General features: G+C 39.4%; 1 protein-coding gene across 1 annotated transcript; it reads left to right on the top strand.

Annotated features, from left to right (window-relative positions):
• The first annotated feature begins 1794 nt into the window (after positions 1 to 1794).
• prodhb (proline dehydrogenase (oxidase) 1b) lies at positions 1795 to 17175 on the top strand. Its single transcript, XM_044196638.1, has 14 exons — positions 1795 to 2352; positions 3331 to 3539; positions 6044 to 6078; positions 6167 to 6301; positions 6558 to 6622; positions 6718 to 6834; positions 7019 to 7092; positions 7784 to 7865; positions 8762 to 8854; positions 9543 to 9689; positions 10634 to 10809; positions 11734 to 11832; positions 11982 to 12070; positions 13213 to 17175. The coding sequence occupies exons 1-14, from the start codon at positions 1978 to 1980 to the stop codon at positions 13401 to 13403; spliced, it is 1887 nt and encodes a 628-aa protein (XP_044052573.1). The 5' UTR covers positions 1795 to 1977; the 3' UTR covers positions 13404 to 17175.
• Positions 17176 to 18618: the final 1443 nt, after the last annotated feature.

The raw sequence follows: 18618 nt of genomic DNA, 5'->3' as shown, positions 1-18618 counted from the left end.
TAATGGCCTTGGTTAAAAAAAAAAAAAAAAAAAAAAAAAAAAAAAAAAAAAAAAAAAAAAAAATGTCGTGTGGCCTAATTTGTTATTTTAACAAACAAAAAGTTAATGTGGACGAAAAAGGAAAAAAGCATTGCTCTTTTGTTTAATGAAACCACCACTGTCGTTATAATTATTATTATTAATACTTGCATATTTCAGGACTCTGCCAACCATCAAACAAAAATCTACAGATTTGTAGATACAAATTGTAGAAAAGTAACCTACTTAAAAACACTGATTTAATGTAGTTTTTAACTGATGGATAGGGATAGTGTGCCTGTGTGTGTGTGTGTGTGTGCCTGTGTGTGTGTGTGTGTGTGTGTGTTGGGGGGCGCAGCAGTTTAATAAGTACATGTTAGACAATGGCTCCCCCATCTGTTAACACAAACGAAGTGATTTTGGCATATGGCACCTCCTGCAAAATGCACGTGCAAGGCCTCTGAACCACTGAAAGATGGAGCCAAGAGATTTACCATGTTATTATTTCATTCCATCTAATGCATTACATCAGATGCATTATAACATCCAGTCCAATGCCTTTCTCTACTAATGGTTGCACAGTGCATGTGCCTGGGGGTCTCTTTGTTTTCTCACAAGAGCACATCTCAGGCTAGTCGTGGGCTGGATCTTCAGGGGTCTTAAGGAGTGCAGGTCCAAAAAGTTATTCATTACCCGGCTACAAAATGTTATGACATGTTTGTAATTTAATTCTGCTGGCATAACCCATGATCCATATGTCAACATAACCCACTGCCAAAATTCAAAACAGAAAACCGCTATGACCCCAAATTGTTTGACAGGTCTTTCATAAATGGCTTAACATTAGACAACTACTGAGTTACAATGAATAACACTTTCTGATGTTGTGAATGTAATTCATACGGTAAATAAAATACAGATTGTGTTTTTTGTGTAATTCATGTGCATTGTTATGCATGACACAAGTTTTACTCAAGTAAAAGTAGGTTACATGTAGCCTACTTTACAAGCATAAGCCTACTCATCATACAAAATACCCCTTTCAGCGTGATATTTATTATCATATAATAATATATTATTGGATTAACTAGAACATACTTCTGTACTGATGTAAAGTGTTATTACTGTGCACGTTGTTAAGTGTATATTCAGTCCACTTTCTATTGTCATAGCTATGTTATTCATTATTTAATTATGCCTTTTGTGACTGTTGTGTCTTCACTGCTGTAACACTGCAATTTCCCATCATCCCCAATCTATCTATCTATCTATCTATCTATCTATCTATCTATCTATCTATCTATCTATCTATCTATCTGTATCTCTTCTGTTGAAGCTGGTCGAGGTAGAGCTAATATAATCTACCTTGTGTCATTAACTCAATAGCAATGCATCATATTTTTTTTAAATGGTAATCTGAATCTGCAAAGTAACTGGTAACTACAAACTGTTTAATAAATAGCCTATAGAGCAGAGATACTAACGATACTTTAACTTCACTGAGTAAAGTAAAAACAAATGAGTGCTTACGTAAAATTTGTAGCCTACTTGAGTAACGTTCTTTCCGTAAATGTTAGCGTAGGCTACCTTTAGTCTTTATACACTGTACACTTGTTGTAGCAATTCTATGGAAGCTGAGCAAAGGACTGTAAAGGCTTGTTTTAAAATGTAGCTACGCTAAAATTACAACAACGAACCAAACTCTTCTTCTAATACACACTAATTACCCACCGCTGCAAACTGCTGAAGCTGGGAATGGTCTCACAGTAAAACTGGGTGTGCAACTGTGTGAAAAAAGTTTGGGAGTGACAGGCAAACCTCTTGCGTCACAGGTTTTTCACCAACCGAGAGATGCATTTGTGACTGTTTGGCTTCACATCCGTTAACACTGCGTCGTGCGCAGCTACCGACAGTCGGTGTAACTTCACGGCTCCACCGACATCCACCTCCTCCAGCCTGATGTTTTATGTCAAAGCCGTGCCAGCCCTGACACGGGCAGGGGCGGACATTCCCATTAAACGGTTACTCTCCATCCGAAGACTCCGGCCCATCGTCACCTCCACCTACAAGTCGGCGGCGAACCAGACGGAGCAACAAGACGATGTCAGCAGCCGCGGCGGCGCTCAACATGACTCGGCTCGGTCGGAGTGTCCCGGACAACCGGGGAGAGGAGGGGGAGACAACACCACCGCCGCCGCCACTGCTAATGAGATCTCCGTAGACTTTGACCAGACTCAGGAGGCGTATAAGAGCAAAGACTCATTAGAGCTGCTCAGAAGTTTGGTGGTTTTCAAACTCTGCACCTATGACTTCCTGGTTGATAAGAATAAAGAGGTAATGGAGGTGCTAGCTTACCGTGCAGCACGGCCATTAACCATTAAGTCTGTTTGTTAATGTGATTATAGTTGTTCAGGAGACTTTATCGTGGCCGTATAGGCGGGAAAAAGGAGTGTCATCAAAACAAAAACAGGTGTGAGTGCAAAAGGCACGAGACGCCAAAAAATTTGTCTCCAGGCTTAAAAGTTATTATCACTGAGTAACATGCAGTGTAGCGGTGGGCACATTATTAACCCTGTCTTAATACATAGGCCTACTTATGTGTTGTATTGATAATAAGCTGTACCTTAAGTTGCATTCAGACTCACACCAACCGCTCAAATTACAACCTGTTTTTCCAAGCATGCAAATGAACCTCTCTGCTGTACTTGTTACCTAACCTCAGCCTGACGTCAGGTCGTCAGGTTCATCTGGTAATGTTAGTACACAATATATAAATGGATATATATATTTCCATACATAAAAGGCAGTTTCTTTCAGCCCATGTTGTGATGCATGGTGGTACAGTGCTTTAAACTTGCAGCACTGCAGGTTCTTATTTCCACACTCCATCCCGTCTTCATGTAATCAATGGAATCAATGGAAAGCTTGGCTGTGGTTGTGAAAGCAAGTAGCTACACCAAATGTGAAGTAGTAATCTAATATGGCATTACTCTGATTTTCAGTGTAGCTGCAATGTCTCACCCTTTACCTCTATTTTATTCTTACATGCCATATGTAGTTTATAGCTTGGGGGTAAGAACGTGATTTGAATTCCTTTGCTTATGAAAGATCAAGTCGCTACTTTCTGTCTTTTTCTCATAGTCTGTCAGGTAAACCGGTTGCCTTCAAAACCTGCCTAGACACAGCCTGGCTTTTCTGGGACATTATGATTACATAAACTAGGCTAAATGGCATGTAGAATAAATTATAGGCACATTATATACCTGTCAAAAATCAAAAGCTGGTTATAATGTCCTCTTCCTTTCTGCTCAGATAATGGATCTAGGTAAGAAGATCCTGGGCCAGAGAGCCTTCAACCAGTTTATGAAGATGACATTTTATGGCCAGTTTGTAGCTGGTGAGGACCACATGGCCATCAGGCCGCTGATCCAAAAGAACCAGGCCTTTGGCGTCGGCTCTGTCCTGGACTACAGTGTGGAGGAAGACATCAGCCAGGATGAGGCCAAGCAGAAAGAGATGGAGTATGAAAGTTACCATACATTTCAGTAGATATTACATACAAAAAAGATGTTTTTGAGTATGTTTTTGAGGCTACATTGTCAGTATGTCATTATAAATCAGTTCAGTTATATTAAGATCAAAATTGGCCATATAAGTGCATAGGTCTTGTCCAGTTTTAATTATTTGATGTAAACTGACCTATAGACAGAGTTCTGTACATTCCCTTGCAGAGTATTTTCCTCTTGTTTGATGCCAGAAATAGGCTTAATTTAATATGCCTCAGATTCAGGAAGTAAACACTCCTTACAACATTTGATTTGTTGGCTCAGTCATGGCCCCTCGTTCTGGATTGGCTGGTTGGAGAGAATTGCTCACTGGTTAGGAATCCTGTCACATGGGTAGCACAAGGCAGTGGGTATTTGTTCTGTGAACTGATGTAAACTTGGATGACAGTACAAACCTTATGCAAGCAGTCTCTCTAGGCAGCCGCAGTAGCAATGTTACTTAAGTTGTAGCTTCATGCATTATGAGTAATTAGGACATCTCGTAGTACAAAATAAAATTGAGACTTTTTGGCCAATTTAGGAATTGCTTCACAGTCAAATCAGTCAATGAAATTGCTAAAGTGAATATTATTTGATGCCCATTTCATTGAAGTGAAAAAGACATGCATTTGTCAGATTTACTTAGTATAAGTATAATACTCAGCCCAAAAAGACTGACCTTTTTTCTTTTTTTTTAATCACACACAACATCTCTAGGTTTATAAAGGTCAGATAAACGAGGCTGTTAGTCAGTATATTTAAGTGTCTACTCTAGTATTTTACGTTTGTTGACGCAGAGTGACAGCTGACTGCAATGTCAGCTTGTGCCAGACAGAATGCCCTCTATTACTGTTTTATTGTGTTATCACATTCTGTTAGGTGATAAAGCTCTCAGTAGGCCCTTTGCTATGATTTTTTTGACCCTTCTTGTACTTGAACTCAGTGTATGTTTTTTTTTTATACCATATCACTAGTAACAAGATATCACTGTACTGCTTTGATATACTTTGTCTTGGGGATGCCTGCGTGGAAACATCAAAATAGGTATCAAACCTTAGCCTACAAAGCTTTAGTTTGGCGAACATACACCTTCAAACCGTAAAGCAGGAAGACAAGGCACATAACGCCAGCTTGATCTCAGACAGCAGGGTTTGACAGGCACTCCAGTGATCTGTCAGGATAGCAACAACAACATTAGTCAGTTCCTTGTAACATAAAGAAGATATAAGGAACAGAGGCAAGTCCTGGCTTGATGTTGAGAGCATGATACTTACAATGCCAGGCTTAACTTGCTTAGGCCATTTAAACTTATAATATATACGCCTGATTTTACAGTTAGGATTTGATTAATGCAGGCTTTTGAAGTCCGGTACTGACATTTTTGTAACAATGCTGCCAATAACCAATAAATTGTGCCAGTAGTCACATTCTATTAACATGTCCCTTTTCATGCCAAAAGATTACCAATAATCACCGCTTCTAGAACAATTTGAATTTTTGGCAGTATAACACAGAAGGCATTTGAAACAGAATTTAAATCATGGTACAGTTAAAACCTCAACTCGACCAGTGCTGACAGCAGGGTAACTTAGTCCAGCTGTTCAATTATTTTCATTCTAGATAAATCTGTCTATTATTTTTACACTTAATTTGTTAAACATTTAGTCTAAAATGTCAGGAACCAGTGAAAAATGGCCATCACAAGTTCCCAAAACCCAAGTTGACATCTTCTAGTAAAATGTTTTATATAACCAATGGTCCAAAACCCACAAATATTAAATTTACAATGATATAAAACTGAGCAAATCCTCACATTTTGAGAAGCATTTTTCTTTGATAAACGATTATTTGATTATCAAAATTGTTCATCATTAATTTTCTGTCAATTGACTAATCGATTAATCGACTAATCGTTTCCGCCCTAAAACAAAATTTACATGAAGAAAACGGTACTGAACAAGTGAAATGTATTGTCTTACACACATTTTATTTAGTCAGTGTCAAATGGATTCCATTGCAGTTAAATCCAGAGTTCTACGATAAAAGTGTCCGCCAAATGGCATATCATGTTAAAAGATTACTCCCTTTAGTTTCCTGCCTTTGAATCCTATTTATGCCCCTGATGTCCAACAGATGACTGAAGTGCTCAGTCATCTGTTTGGTTACATGAGCTCCCCAGTTCCCTGTGATGAGGGGGGAATAGGTCGAGTGTGGTGTGACGCTACAACTGCCCTCTCTGGAGGGTCGGGCAGACAGCAGGTCAGTTCAGCATATACTGTATAGGGTCACTAAACACAATGTCAGCCTCTGGCATACCATTGTCACAAGGCCGAAATGTTCAAAGAAAGAGTGCAAGTTCCCAAATTGAACTAAAAAATGCCAGACATTTGCGGCCATTCTAATGAAACTTGCATTTTTAATGTTGCCCAAATACGGGGCAAATTAACTTATTTTATCCTTTTGAATTTCTTCTAATTTAGCTCATGTGTATCCGCTGCAGAGAAAGAGAGCATAGGTAAGCCGCCTTGTTTTGTTGTTATTCGTGGACACAGCATATGAAGTAATTAGAAGTAATAGGCATGCACATTTGTTTTCTCCCCCAGGCAAGGACCACAGAGAAAAAAAACAGTTTGGGGACAGTCGCGGGGGAGTGACTGGAACCGGCACATATTTCTACGCCGATGAGGCCAAATGTGACCAGCATATGGAGACCTTCATCAAATGCATCAAAGCATCTGGTAAGTAAATAGAAATGAAACTACATCAGTAATACAACTTTACAATATATCCGTTTTGACACATTGTGGCTTGATATTTTCTACAGAATATTGCAAATATTGTCATCCCTCAACCAATGGACATGTGATCCGGTTCTGTAATCCACTTATCATTTATTATACGCAGCACAGTCTTTAAGCATGCATTTACCATCGTGTTAATATTTGTCTTTACATCATTTGATTGATTTTAAAACTAAAAATGTTCGACCTCTAGGTGGGAGTTCAATGGATAGTTTTTCTGCCATCAAAATGACTGCTCTAGGACGACCTCAGTTTCTGGTAGGCACTAAGGAGCTATTAAAAGGTCAATGGACTAATTTAGCTGATACTCTTGCGGAAGGGGTGTGGCGGACTGACATTGTGCTTTTTTTAAGCTCCAGTTCTCAGAAGTCCTGGTGAAATGGCGGCGATTTTTCACCTTCCTGGCATCACAGCAGGGGAAAGATGGCGTGGAGGCCTTAGAGCAGAGGCTGGAGCTGAAACAACTGCAGGTGGAGTTTGTCTGCCTGTTCTGTTTTCTCCTGGTGAACTTTAATTATAGTGGTACATATGTAATTTCTACCAAACGTTACATCCAATGTTATAGATCATCTTCGCACTCCTATTTCATACACAATACGAGGATATTGCTACACTATGTGCCTTGCAGTACTTTAGATCTTTATGTCCATCTAGGAATTCCTGACTAAACTAGGTGCAAAAGGTGACTTCTATGGCTGGTTTACTGGAAGGAAAGAGGAATCTTCAGGGTAAGAATGAACAGACTACTGAAATAAACAGGAAATATCTGTAAAACAATGTCCATGTTGCACAACGGGGGAAAAATCATTATATTCAAGGCAATTTAAAGGAAAATCCATTCAATGAAAAATGTATGATGAAAAGAACAAATTATGTCCTAATGGATTGCAATGCAATTTGCAGTGGTAATAATTGGCAAACATTTAATATCATTTAGTCACATCATTAAATCACAAAACTTTTTTCTCAACATGCAAAACAAAATACATATTTTATAATATTTTTTTCTTGATTTATGCATCTTCATAGTTCACTTTACAGTACATCAACAGTATTGTACAATGCATTACGTATGTATATTTACAGTATTTGTTTTACAAATGATTTGTTAAAAAGTAATAAGTGATCTGATTTGCAAACATTTACTGCTGAAATGTATTTTCAGAATTCAAATTTTGCTGCATAATATACAATGACAACACAGATGGATTAAGATGGAATTCAGTTTTTAAGTCACACCATCTTATGAAAAAAGGTTTTATATTTCATATTACAACTATTGCAAAGTTCATCTTTAAGGACATGCTTAGTTTCAGAGTGACTGAAATAAATAAAATTGACCAAGATACTGGTAATTGTTTAGCCTCACCAATATGCTGTTGCCATAGCACTGTGCCTTTCTATCCTCTGCCTTGACAGAACCATTGACATGCTCGACTGGAACACCCTAATCGATGACAGAACAAAGATATCCGACCTGCTGGTTGTCCCAAATGTAGAGGTCAGTAGCATAAAACAATAAAGGAGAGAGAAATTTACTGTAAATACATGCAGGTAAAAGAATGTCCTAGAATCTTTAAATATAATTCAAGACCCAAACTCAGTGAAAAAAATAATTTAGATGCTATTTGCTTTTCCAAATTTGATGTGCATAGAATTTACAGCAGGCAGGAGATTTTAAGCATCAGCAGCAGCACCTGAGTTGAACAGATTTTGAATTGTAAGCAATTCAGTGAAATGCACTGCACCTGTCATGTATTGGAGTTGTACCTAATACCATGTATTACTGCGTTAATGTGTTTGTTCCCTCTTATGCGAACAAGCTCGTGACACATTCATGACACAGACATTTCAGAAAAATCTGGCAGTAACTAAAATATAAAGTTTAACAAAATTGGATGTAGTTTAAATGATTTTACTAATTGATTCCTTGCTGTCAAATGTTTTGTCCATACAGTCTAGTTTTTCAGTTTTTTGTAATTAAGTTGCCTAATTTGAGGTCCTTTTGCCATAACCACACCTTGAACCTAATGAGGTCAGTGATGTATCAGCTGCAGCTCTAGAAACATCACATCTATTTATTACTTATATCAGCCCCCAATCTTGTCATTTTAGGGTTACACCCAATTCGGACCAAATTTAAAGTGAACTGTCTCTGTTTTAAAACTGGGATAACTGAGATTTCAAGTGTGAATCATTTGGGTCTGAGCTAAGGAAAGACCTGGGTTAATTGAATGTCTACAAAATCTGGGCAAGTTACCCTCAACATATCTGTTGACCTTGAACTAAAGACTGCTTAAGGGTGGATAAAGTAAGAAGCACTAATAGGTGTCATGCTGCGCGATATTTGGTTCATTAGCATCTCGTGGTGCACACTCTCCTGGGTTGTTTGCCCAGCTAGGTGAGCTGGAGCCTCTGCTGGAGACGTTCACTATAGAGGAAGAGAAGCAAATGAAGAGGATGTTACAGCGCATGGACGTCTTAGTCAAGGTAAACGCTCATAAACTACAAAGACTGATCACTGTACCCAAATATACACACACTTAGTAGCAATTACATTGTTGTTGATCTGCAAGGAGCAAGCACTTATAGTTGAACCAAATGGGGCATGTTTATCGACACGGTGGCATATTTATTGGTTAAACATCTGACCGCAGATGGAAATGAGCTGGTAGCTAAATCTGGTACAATCCATCTCTTCTCTTTACGTGAGATTAATGGTTTTGGTACATGATCCCTGACAAATAAATGTAGTGATAATTCAGAGCAAGCTGTGCTTTCTTGGTTGCCGTGGCATTTTTGTTTGTGTAGCACCTTATGATCTATATTGTTTTTTATGCCTATACGGTACACATACACTTACTAATATGCATAAATATTTTTCAGTCATACAACTGTGTTTCTAGCTATTGTGTAAAAGCTGTATTATACAACAGTTCCCATTTTAATATGACCATGGCCACCGCAGGGCTGTTAACCACTGTAAGCATTAGCACAATAAGAAATTGAGGGTATTATTTGTATTCAAAGTCATAATGTATGTGTAGAGAAAAAGAGTAATCCCATTCATTTACTTAAAGAAAGTTTTGTCAGTTCAACTATTTTTAATCAAACTATAACATAATGAACACTGTTAGGTGATATTATACAAAATAAATTAGACCTATTTTTATTCCAGCATGCCATGGAGAATGGTGTTCGCTTGATGGTGGATGCAGAGCAAACGTATTTGCAGCCGGCTATCAGCAGACTGACATTAGAGATGCAGAGGATCTACAACAGGGAAAAGCCTGTCATCTTCAACACCTACCAATGCTACCTCAAGGTCAGAAGCCACAATTGGCAAAAAAGACCACAGATGTGAGATCAAAAGTGTAAATTATGTATACGCACACAAAGCACGCAGACACAACATTTATAGTTCTTATGATAAAGAACATGCTGTGACAAATCGTGTAACTCCAAATTATAACGTGTAAAGAGATTATATGAGTCAGCTGACTCAGAGACTGAAACAGCGACATGGCCAAGAAGAGGATCATGTTGGAGGGAACTGTGGTGCTTTCATTTTATATCTTTTAGATACACCATTTCAAATGAGAAGCTGTTTAAGTCACAGTACAGTTTCATTCATGTGATTAACTTCCTTTTTATTATTTTATCAAAAGTACATAGACTTACCATATTTTCACCTAAAACATGCAGTATTATGAAATAAAAATAACACACACTACCTGTCAGATATAATATAACTATATAGGTTACTGTGGGTCCCACTGTATCACCGTTAGTGACTGTAATAATACAGCACTGCTTTGCTGCTGACGTTGCTAATACCAGAAATCTTGAGCAAGTTCTCAAAATGTGTGGCTTTTTAAATTTTTATTTCATCATTTTTATGGAAACACAGCCATGGCGATGTCAACAAAATGCTATTTTTACTGATTGTGGAAGTGATACAGAGATGTACCAATGTCTGTCCCTCTGGCTTTGTCTCCATAGTTTCTTTCATTTTTGCTTGCAGCCAATTATGCCATCTGGTAGGTTAAGCTAGGTGATGTAGGCTAGGTCAGGTAGAATAGGTGGGCTGATACATGATGTAAAGATAATATATCTGTCATTTGGCTCTGTGATCGTTGACTAGTTAGATCTACAGTAGTAAGTAAACACTAGTAATTAAATTATTGCACATTTTGTATCTAAACTTGAAGGACTTGATTTCTTTGATCTTTGCTAAAGAGCGAATCATCCTCTTTTTTTGCTCTTCAGGAGGCCTTTGACAATGTAACCATGGATGTAGAACTGTCTCGACGTGAGGGTTGGCATTTCGCTGCCAAGCTGGTGCGTGGGGCCTACATGTATCAGGAGCGAGAGAGGGCCAAAGAGATTGGTTATGAGGACCCTATTAACCCTGATTATGAGTCTACCAATAGAATGTACCACAGGTAAGAGCCAAGGTTTTTTTGTTTGTTTATTAACTGTTGACTGTTCAAATCTGCACCTGCAAAGTTTGATCTTTTTTAGCCAAGCCAAGCTCTCATTTCTTCATATTCACACTGAGAAGCTGTCCGCTATTACTGTAGCCTTTTGCTGTTGGATAGTGAACAGTTTAGAGTCAGTTTTTTATTTACTTGTGCCACTCCAATTGTCACGTGGTTCACAGATTTAAACTGGCCACCTTCTAGGCACTAATCCGCTGCAATGGACAGCACGGGGATTTCATTTTGAGGGAAGTGGTTCTTCAAACATCTTGTGTCAGCAAGCTTCCACCCTGTTGACTTGTCCTTGTGCAGGTTACAGAATACCATCCAGCTCCAGGGGTGGTGTGTTGTAACAATTTTCTGACTTGCCTAGATTAAGGCAAGCTCAAAGAAATCACCCTGCGGAGATCCATATGTTTTGCAGAAAAGGAGGAAAGGCCATCCTTAAGCATTCTATTAGATATTGAGGTAAACATCAACATAGGACAGACACAAAGTTGGGATTTAAAGTATGCAGATGGTGGTAAAGTGCATGCACATTAACATAGCTACAGCAGCAGGAAAGCAGAATGCAGAGGTCCTCCCTGAATGGATTGGTTCAGATTTCTGGTAAACATGTTCAGTGTTTAGGGACAGTTTTACTGTTTAGTTGTGTAGTCCTGCACCACACAGTAAATCTTACATACTAATGAGGAAGATTTGTTTGGATGAATTATGAAACAGTGTAAGCCACACAATGCAATATACTACATATTATTATTTTAATATTTTAAAGTGAATAGTTTAGCAGAAAACAAATGTGGTAATTCCCACTTCACAGACAAAAGTTCCCAATTATGTCAAAGACAATAGCACAGTTAAATTGCCTTCCTTATGTGTTTGTGTAAGGTGTCTGGACTATGTGCTGGATGAGATTGCGCTCAACAGAAATGCCAACGTAATGGTGGCTTCCCACAACGAGGGCACAGTGAAACACACCTTGAGGAGGTACGGCTACAGTTTTATCTAAACACGCTGTTGAAAACACACTCATGATTGATTTTTTTTATGCAGCTTTGCATCTGTATAAACCAACTTATTTTTGCAACTCTCTCTCTCTCTCTCTCTCTCTCTCTCTCTCTCTCGCTCTCATTCAGAATGAATGAGCTGGGTCTCTTACCCACAGAGAACAAGGTGTACTTCGGTCAACTACTGGGCATGTGTGATCAGATCAGTTTCCCACTGGGTGAGAAAAACACACACAAACACGCTCTCTCACACAATCAGCAATGAGTAGGCACCGATCTTTCCCGCCCTACATGAGGATGATTTGACAGTTTAAATTCAGCCTCTGCAGGATCTCTATTCGCCACCCTCCCCTATAACTTTCAGCTTAAGACCTTTCAGCTACACATAGCCCACAGACCACTTGGGCTGCATGAAGTGCACATGTAGAAGTCAGTCTGCAGCCCATAACGTGACATATGAACTGAGACACCTCGGTATTGACAAGCTGTCTTAACACAGGGCTGCTGCTGGCTCTTACCACTTTGTTTGTCAGTCAAAGACAGACACAGCGGCGGCAGGCAGTTGTCTGTCAATGTGAGGCTCAAGTTGAAACGGTCTTGACCGTTATTGATGTAAGCAGGCACACACGTGTTTCTTTGCTGTTTTCCAGAGGGATAGAGCAGTCAGTGCTGTGTCTTTGAATTTCGAAACAATAAAGAAGTTGTTTTATGAAATAAAGCAGACTGGAGTTGAGATCTTTATTATTTGTCTATCACTCAGTGTACACTCATTGTTTTTTTAAAAAGGTGCCATATTCAGTTTTCATGATTTTTATTTCAGATATGCCGTGGCTCCGGATGTTCTCTTTTCATGACTTTATTGTATCATGTTTTGATGTTTTGCTAGTAATTGTGGATTAGTTAAAAGGACATTTATTTCAATGAATTGGAAGAGTAAGCCGTGGCAATGCAGTCACAGTATGTGAGCCTGACTGGCAGACAAACAGCAACTCTTCTAATTCAAATGCAGCAAACGCAGGGTGTCTGTGCAAATGCAGCAAACCTGCATGATTAGAAGGATTGTAGCAATCATTCACTGAGGAGAAGCCAATCCAGATGACGGCCAGTTGTGATGTGTTCTCTGGAGTTTGTCCAAAACACACTGTAGAAATCATGTTCTCTTGAAATTGTAACAACTGAAATTGTAACTAGTCAATCAAAAATCACATCGTAACAATGTGTTCATGAGAAGCCCTTTGATGATATTTGTACATAAACAGAGAAATATTCTAATTTATCTACATTTATCATCTTCATCCATATCATGCTACAAAGCCCCTTTTTCTTTTGTTTTCTCCCATCCCATCCACTTCAACCCCAGGCCAGGCAGGCTTCCCCGTCTATAAGTACGTCCCCTATGGCCCGGTGAATGAGGTGATGCCCTACCTGTCTCGGAGAGCCCAGGAGAACCGAGGCTTCATGAAGGGTGCCCAAAAGGAGAGGGAGCTGCTGTGGCAGGAGCTGAAACGTAGACTTGCCTCTGGGGAGCTTCTCTACAGACCGGTGTACTGAAAACACAGAAGAAGAGACAAAGAGGAGAGTGTGTCAATGTGTCAAGTTTTTTTTTTTTTAATCTTCCCTGGTTGATGGCTGCTGCTGTGGCTGTCTGTTCTGTCTCTCCCTCTGTACAGCTCTCCCTGGATGTACATCTCCTGTTCTACCCTGTCCCGGAGTTTTCTTGCTGATGGACTGTTTTGGCATGTCACTCTTTTTTTCTGTCTTCCCACTGTTGTTTTTCTCCATTCTATTCCTTGTTGATGTTACCCACATTCACCCCCATCCTTTCTTCTGTGTACTGCCCATGTTCTCTCTATTTCTTTTCCTTATCCGCCTCTGCATCCATAAGCATCCCTCATTTTGTCTTCCCATTGTCTATAGAGCTCTGGTATCCATCAAGTGGGCATCTTTACTGCTCCAAAAGGACTCCCTAAAATGTCAACGAGACCGGTGCGGGCGTCTCTTTTTATCACCCTATTTATTTTGTAGAGGGACAACAATAATAAAAATAACAGGCTTGATTTAAATGGTAGTAAAGGGAACATCAATATTCCCCTCCTATATTATGTTTTTTTGACTGTGTGGACAGCCACACAGTCCCCCGAGGAGGCGTCTCTGTACTGTATATTTGTGTGCTGTGTTTGACGCTGTATTGCTGGTTTGAAAATGATGCCTGTTTATGAATCAATGAGAACGTATAAACGGTTCCTCACAGCACATCCCTCTTCTTCTAAGAGCGCAATGCTTTTGTTATTGTATTTACTGGAGCAAGCTATATTCTTGGTCACTGAGGTGTTACAAGCGAACATACAGCGTTCAGTATTCAGTGAGTGAATCTCCTTTTAATACAGATGCCTGCAAGTCTGGCAGGTTGTTTCTTTTTCATGACACAAGAGACTATGCAGGGGAATAATAAGTTTGATGGATTAACACTGGGCAATTTATATCTTTGACAATGTAAATGTGTTTGAAGCAGGTAATTCCATTTGTTGGGTTTTTTACATGTCTCACTTTATGGACCTGTGGAACTGCTCAATGAATACATATGTATTGTATGAATAGCAAAAGTCTACTTCAAAATTTAGTTAAAAGGAGGACTGGATGTTATTGACTGCAATATTGTAGCTGTGAGCTATTTGTAAAGCTTGGGTTGTTTTGGGTTTTAATTCTGTGACATCTTCCGCTAGGTTATTGATACACAATTAGTATTTGAGTCAGAGGGTAACCAAGCTTCATGATAATTATGGCCTTGTCATTTTATGAGAGCAGTCAGTGCTCTCTAGACCATCATTTAATTACCCATGATGCTACGCTCAATACAGATCACAGAAATTGGATGCATTAATCATTACTCAGAAAAAACTTTAGTGGCTGTTAAGTTTTACTGAGGCAAAGCACCACAGAGCTGTCACTGCTGCTGTATTCTATTGGATTAATTAAGAATCAAGTCTACTTTTGATTTAAGATGTGCCTTTGGGTATACATTTGCCAACAAATCCCTTCTCACAGTGCGCTGGAGTTTTCCTGGTTAACTTCAGTTGCAAAGATAATTTAGGGGACACATTATAGTGTGAAAAATCCTACACAAGTTCCAAGTCAGTCAAAACCAGCATGGGTTCAGCATATTCTTTGAGACTTATCAACACTTCTCCCTACATTAAAGCACACAGGCATGTAATAGAGTCAGCCGGGGCTAATTTACTTTACGTAATGAATGTTGACTTTGTATTATGCAAGACATGACAGGCAAATGGCATATGTAACTGATTTCTTTGGGCTCCCCGGCCTTTGGTTCCACACGGTCTGACGTCTTGGATTGTTTGTTTGGCTGGGCCCTTGGCTTTGTGGTTTTAATGGGACCACAGCATTCCGGTGCTTTTCAAAGCACAGCTACATATGATGATTTGAAAACATACTGAGCATTGTTTTTCAGGTTTAGAAATTTGAAAAGATTTTGTTCTTCTGTAGCACAATGGATGGACTGACTTGCTGCTGCATTCCAGCAGGCATTTAATCTCTAATCAACGTTTGTGTGCCAATAGATGAACTGACAGTAAGGAGTATGATGGCTTTGAGCCTCCCAGGAGTATTGTGTATTTTTATCTTTTGACAGCAAACAGATTACTGGCTCACAGCACAGAAAACAGAAAACTGGGCCCAAGCCCATTCAATTCAACGGCTGTAATCATACCTTCAGTGACGAGATTATGTTGAAACTTTATTTCACTCCAGGAGGGCTGAGAAGGTTAGAGAAATCACTTTTCAATATACAGTAGAAGGTTGATTCATAAAAATCATCCTCTTGCAAAAGTTGAAAGGGCGTTTTTATCTGCTTATGTTTACTATGTAACCCCACCTAAACATTTACATCAGCAATTTGATCCTTTCAACTCACCAATATTTTGGTTGGAACCACAGATAAATAATCAGCGTGTGTCCATCACTATACTCCTACATATAACTGTAGCAATGGTAGAAGTACTCACTTACTAACTGCTTGCTGACTGACTTTTGGCTGCTATTTCATTTCAACCACAACACGAAAATCCAGTTATCATCAGTTACAAAAGGAGTATTCTGCATGACAACAGGTTGGCTGAGATGTTTAAATCATTTGGTTCTTCTGTAAAAAAAAAAAAATATGACTTCAATACAGTGGTGATGGAGGGAAATTTCAGAAAGGAGACCTTCAACAACAGGCAGTAGACTGTATTTCCTGACATTGCAGCATAATTGTAACATTATGTCTACATGGCCAGTCAGAATGACAAGCACAGTATAACTCAGTATACTGGCATCAGTGAAGAAGCTGCAAGACATGTTGTCAATATTTTATAACAACATCTGAGGCTAACTTGGCTCAAATGTCTAACAAGGAGAAAGGGTTGCTAACTTTCTGCAATACACTGACATTTCCCCAGTAAAATAATTGGCAACACTTTACAATAAAGGGACACAGAAAATCCCAGGTAATTACCAAAGAACAACTGAGGAACAAACCAGAAACCAAGTGGTAATTGAGGTATATCCCACAAGTACTTCCTGAATAATTAGAAATGCTATATTCTATAGTCTACATAGAGTTAAATTCACTGTTTTGCTGTCTTGGTCAGAGTTAGATGAGAAGATTGATACCACTCTCATGGCTGTACAATAAGCTAGGAGCCGGTTAGCTTAACAAGACTCCAGGAAGTCACTGCGCCTGGCAAAGAAATAGTCCAGCACAAAACCCCCAGTAAGACAACAAAAAACCCAAAATGTACGAAATGATATAACCTGTAATTTTAGAGCTGCTGGCAGGCAGATTTTGTTAGCTATGGACAGAGCCAAGCTAGCTGTTTCCCCCTGCTAGCTAAGCTAACCAGCTGCTGGTGGAAGCTTCATATTTACCCATCGAACTATTCATCGAACTATAACCAAATCATTTTGATACACAGAAAAAAAGCTGTCAGTAGTAAAATTGAATTTAATGCAGGAATGGATGACTAGGCTACCATGCAGGAACATTCAGTCACTTCTTCAAAAGGTTGTTTATGCATTTCTGTAAGTCTTTAACATTATTTGTTAATGTAGATTAGTTTGCTTTCACTCTTTTTTTGTGTGTGTGTAAGGGGTGTTGTCTAAATTAGTTACTAAGAATAATTATTATTACTAAGAATGTGACTTGGCTTTTGGGTATAAAAAATGGTTGAAGGAATGGATGGACAAATCATGAGCCTGTGGAAAACAGCTCTGACGAAGAGCTAATTTTCAGTCTGGCATACATTAAAAACATCATGGAGGACAACTTTGGGTTTCAGCAGAGTTTTATTTGTCTTTCAATGTCTCTAGCTGCGTCTGTAGCTACTGCTCATCTACATAATGTGAAACTGTTGCAGGCTTTCTTCACATCACCACCTGCCCTGTCAAGCCATGTTCATGTTCGCAGCTAGTATCCTGTAGACAGCAACCATAAGCAAACAGTTTGACTTGTCAAACCTTGTCTGGTAAATGACATGTTAGTCCTGGTTAACAACGTAGTAGATCCACAGGTAGTGAAATAGTTGGTTGACCTGACCAAACAGCACTGTCAAAACTTGCATTTTGCCTGCAGTTCTCCTTTTGGCCCTGTCATGTGGCATTTTCCCATCACTTTGCCTGCATTGCATCGACTGCATTATGCTCAGAAATGGAGGGAATCTGTGTTGTTCATCACAGCTACTTAGTGAGAAATGTGATGAATCATTGAGCTAAGTTGACCTCAGAGCCCGGACCCAGTCCTGCACTGAAGGAATCCCCCTGGCCGCAGTAAGCTCTGATGTGAACCAGCGAGTAAACAAATGAGTCGTAAACACAACAGATGGGACAGGCGAAGACTAATGTCATCGGCCCAAATGGATTGGCAGAACGTAGCACAAGATGATCAAAAACCGGGGAGAGAGCAGGAGAGAGAAAGTTTGTGTTTTAAAATAAAAGTGTTTTCCGTCCTGCACACTTCACAGCGTGCAGGACGGAAAACACTTTTATTTCACACACCAAAGCGTCACATCGTGCCGCCTCCATCGCTGTCATCGCTGTGCTATCAAACACAAATCACTGAAATCATCTGCCAAATCTCCCGAGTGGATGTGTGTGGCAGAGCGTTGTCACTTATCACAGCTTTTGTGACAGGGAGGGATGAAAAAATGCAAATAACATATCACATGCCTCACACATCCCTGAAATTAATTTTTTGTAAGTTTTTAGTAATCTCATTTGGAGGCGAGTAAAGCTGTCCGGGAAGAATTAAAAACACAATGGCCAGGACAGCGGCCTCCCAGGCCTCTCCCTCGAGGGTCACCGGTAAACGTAAAAGACACGAAATGAATCTTATCTCGATTTCTTTCAGTCTGCTGTTTCTACCCCAACACCCAAACCTTTTGTTCTGTGTCAATGAATTGCCCTCATGTATTATAGATCATTAAAGCCCTTTCATCTCCTCTCTTTGAGATGCACGCTGTTTTCCCTTTGAAAGCGATAATCATGGTGCAGCACGAATGAGCCACGACTGGGTAAAAAAAAAAGGAAGATGGGAGGTGTGTGTGTGTTGAAGAGGAAACTGCTTAGAGAATGCCACCAGTGTGTAATTGGAGCAGAGCAAGTGATCCGTCACACCTTTGCCCACAAACACATGGAGGCACATATGCGTGATCACATGCAAACATACAGAAATCATGTAGATGCTGAAGTCACACATTCATGCAGTATAGGC

The sequence above is a fragment of the Siniperca chuatsi genome, linkage group LG5 (assembly GCF_020085105.1).
Source record: "Siniperca chuatsi isolate FFG_IHB_CAS linkage group LG5, ASM2008510v1, whole genome shotgun sequence".
Classification (NCBI taxonomy): Eukaryota; Metazoa; Chordata; class Actinopteri; order Centrarchiformes; family Sinipercidae; genus Siniperca; species Siniperca chuatsi.
The sequence above is the reverse complement of the archived record's forward strand: the minus strand, read 5'-3'. Positions and strand labels throughout refer to the sequence as shown.

Excerpts from the sequence above, each read along its gene's own strand:
- prodhb (XM_044196638.1), top strand. The coding sequence starts at position 1,978 with ATGTTTTATGTCAAAGCCGTGCCAGCCCTGACACGGGCAGGGGCGGAC. Across the intron at positions 7,866-8,761 it reads TGGTTGTCCCAAATGTAGAG|CTAGGTGAGCTGGAGCCTCT; the intron begins GTCAGTAGCATA and ends TTGTTTGCCCAG. Across the intron at positions 12,071-13,212 it reads TCAGATCAGTTTCCCACTGG|GCCAGGCAGGCTTCCCCGTC; the intron begins GTGAGAAAAACA and ends CTTCAACCCCAG.